Raw genomic sequence first — 2,424 nt, forward strand, 5'->3', positions numbered from 1 at the left:
CTTTTGGCAAATTAGATTATTGGGAAAGATAATAGTCTTGCATTTACATTGTAACTTATTTCTCCTGATTTGGCATACTTCAGTGGCTGCCAGACTGCTTTGTTATCCTATAAGAGTGGATTTTCCAAGATATCCGTTTGAGGAAAGTGTCCTAGTTTTCTGTTGCATGAAGGAGTCCAACCAAAATGACCAGCCTATTTGGACAGTCTTCACAGCCCATGGACAGTGACTGTTAATAAAACCTGCAGTGGGCAGGAGAGTTATTATTACACAAAACACTGAGAGAGACGAGAGAGAGAGAGAGAGAGAGAGAGAGAGAGAGAGAGAGAGAGAGAGAGAGCGAGCTTTTTCTGAGTAGGAAAAAAGTTGGGTGGAAAGCAGACTAAATGGGTCAACTTTAAGAAGAGCAAGAGGCAAGACAAGATGAGGTTGGGGTACAGAACTTGGATGCTTACAGCAGAGTCATCCAGTTGCGGGGTTTGCTGGTGGTACTGCAGTCACGAGGCTCACCATTACAGACTTGCTACTTCATCTCAAGCTCTGTAGCTTCCTGAATATTTTCTTTCTTAGATTTCCTTTCATGTATATTAAGTATTTCGCCTGAATGTATGTATGTGCACCATGTGTGTTCTTGATGCCTATAGAGGTCAGGAGAGGTTGTCAGATTCCCTGGAGTTACCTTGTGGATGTTGGGACCTGAAGCCAGGTTCTCTGCAAAAAGCAGCTAGTGCTCTTAACTGTTGAGTCACCTCTTCCTGAAATTTAAAAATAATACCTGGGTATGGTAGCTCATGCTTCTAGTCCCGGAATTGCAGAAACTAAGGCAGGAATTCCATCAGTTAGTTCAGGACCAGCATGGAATATGTATTAAACTCTAGTCCAGCTTGGGATACAGTCTCAAAAACAAGGACTATCACCACTTCATGAACATTTCTATAAATAGTAAGTGGTCTGTGAGCATTAATCATTTTTAAATGACTTGTAGTTAGTTTTCAAAGAAAGGTTAAGAGGTACAAGCCTTGAGTTTTTGTGTCTCTGTTTTCTCTGCATTTCCATGCCCAATAGAATGACTGACTCAGGTGGATGCCTATTAAATACTTGCCTACTGTAGGCTCTTTCAATAGGTTCTTTAAAATCCTGGTTCTTTAAAGTTGGTCTTATCTGTACTTACTTTGTTGCTGTGGTATCCTACTACAGGAAATATTTTCTCAGTCATCAGTCACTTTGTTGGCACACTGAGTTTACTTTGTGACCATAAGTAAGGCATGTCCTATGTTGAAACCGTTTTTTTAAAGTTAGTTAAAATATGTCAAATATAATTGTATATTATTAGTGATCTTCTATTAATTGAAAAAATCTAAGCTTTTAATATATTAATTATGTTCTCCCAGTGAAGTAAAAACTGTTAATACATTAAACATCCTCTGAGATACTCTTACCTAGGCAGAATGACCTGATAATTCAGTGTCAATCATAACCTACAAAAGATATCCAACTGGACCCAGAAGGCAGCGCTTCGATCTCAGGTCATCATGGCGGGCAGACCTGCTGTTGCAGCATCAAGCAAGTGGCTGGATGGTTTTCGAAAATGGTATTATAATGCTGCTGGATTCAACAAACTGGGTTTAATGCGAGATGATACACTACATGAGACTGAAGATGTGAAAGAAGCCATAAGAAGGCTTCCTGAGCATCTTTATAATGACAGAATGTTTCAAATTAAGAGAGCCCTGGACCTGAGCATGCGGCATCAGATCTTGCCTAAGGAGCAGTGGACAAAATATGAGGAGGACAAATTCTACCTTAAACCCTATCTGAAAGAAGTTATTCGGGAAAGAAAAGAGAAAGAAGAATGGGCAAAGAAGTGATCTTGTGGTTGAGATCTGTGGATGTGCCTGGTCTCAGCATATTCTTATGAAGTTGTTTCAACCTGAATCACAATTTAAGAATTATTTGTTCTGCAGATGTCTCACTTTAAATAAATGTGTGTTGAAGCCAAAAAAAAAAAAAAAGATATCCAACTGGCCAGCACCAAATATTATATTATATGCAAAGGAAAGATATTAGGATTTAAGCCTCTCAGTCCTGGAATCATAGCTAGCACCTGTCAAGGCACTGAAGAAATGCTTGTGGAAAAGCAAGGATGACTTTTAAGGCATTCATACACTGCTCAACCAATTCAGACCTGAAAGGAACTCAGCTTTTGAGTATAATATATATGAGTGCCTTCTACAGGATGTAGAGAAAAAAAAGCAAGAGACAAAAACTGCTTCTTTCCATGTAGATTATATCTCATAAATAGTTAAGGTATTTAAATATTTATTTAAATATCATAAACATGATATTTGGAATAAATACTATGATTATAACCAAGACTATAGGAGACAAGAAGAGTGACCATCACTAAAGATAACATTGAGTTTG

At 38.2% G+C, this 2,424-nt stretch overlaps 1 protein-coding gene across 1 annotated transcript; it reads left to right on the top strand.

Annotated features, from left to right (window-relative positions):
* The first annotated feature begins 1,505 nt into the window (after positions 1-1,505).
* LOC126511799 (cytochrome b-c1 complex subunit 7-like) lies at positions 1,506-2,001 on the top strand. The gene has a single exon (XM_050159189.1). The coding sequence runs from the start codon at positions 1,533-1,535 to the stop codon at positions 1,866-1,868; it is 336 nt and encodes a 111-aa protein (XP_050015146.1). The 5' UTR covers positions 1,506-1,532; the 3' UTR covers positions 1,869-2,001.
* The last annotated feature ends 423 nt before the right edge of the window (positions 2,002-2,424 follow it).

The sequence above is a fragment of the Alexandromys fortis genome, unplaced genomic scaffold (genome assembly GCF_014885135.2).
Source record: "Alexandromys fortis isolate MF-2015 unplaced genomic scaffold, M_Fortis_MF-2015_v1.1 scaffold_10, whole genome shotgun sequence".
Lineage (NCBI taxonomy): Eukaryota > Metazoa > Chordata > Mammalia > Rodentia > Cricetidae > Alexandromys > Alexandromys fortis.

Excerpts from the sequence above, each read along its gene's own strand:
- LOC126511799 (XM_050159189.1), top strand. The coding sequence starts at position 1,533 with ATGGCGGGCAGACCTGCTGTTGCAGCATCAAGCAAGTGGCTGGATGGT.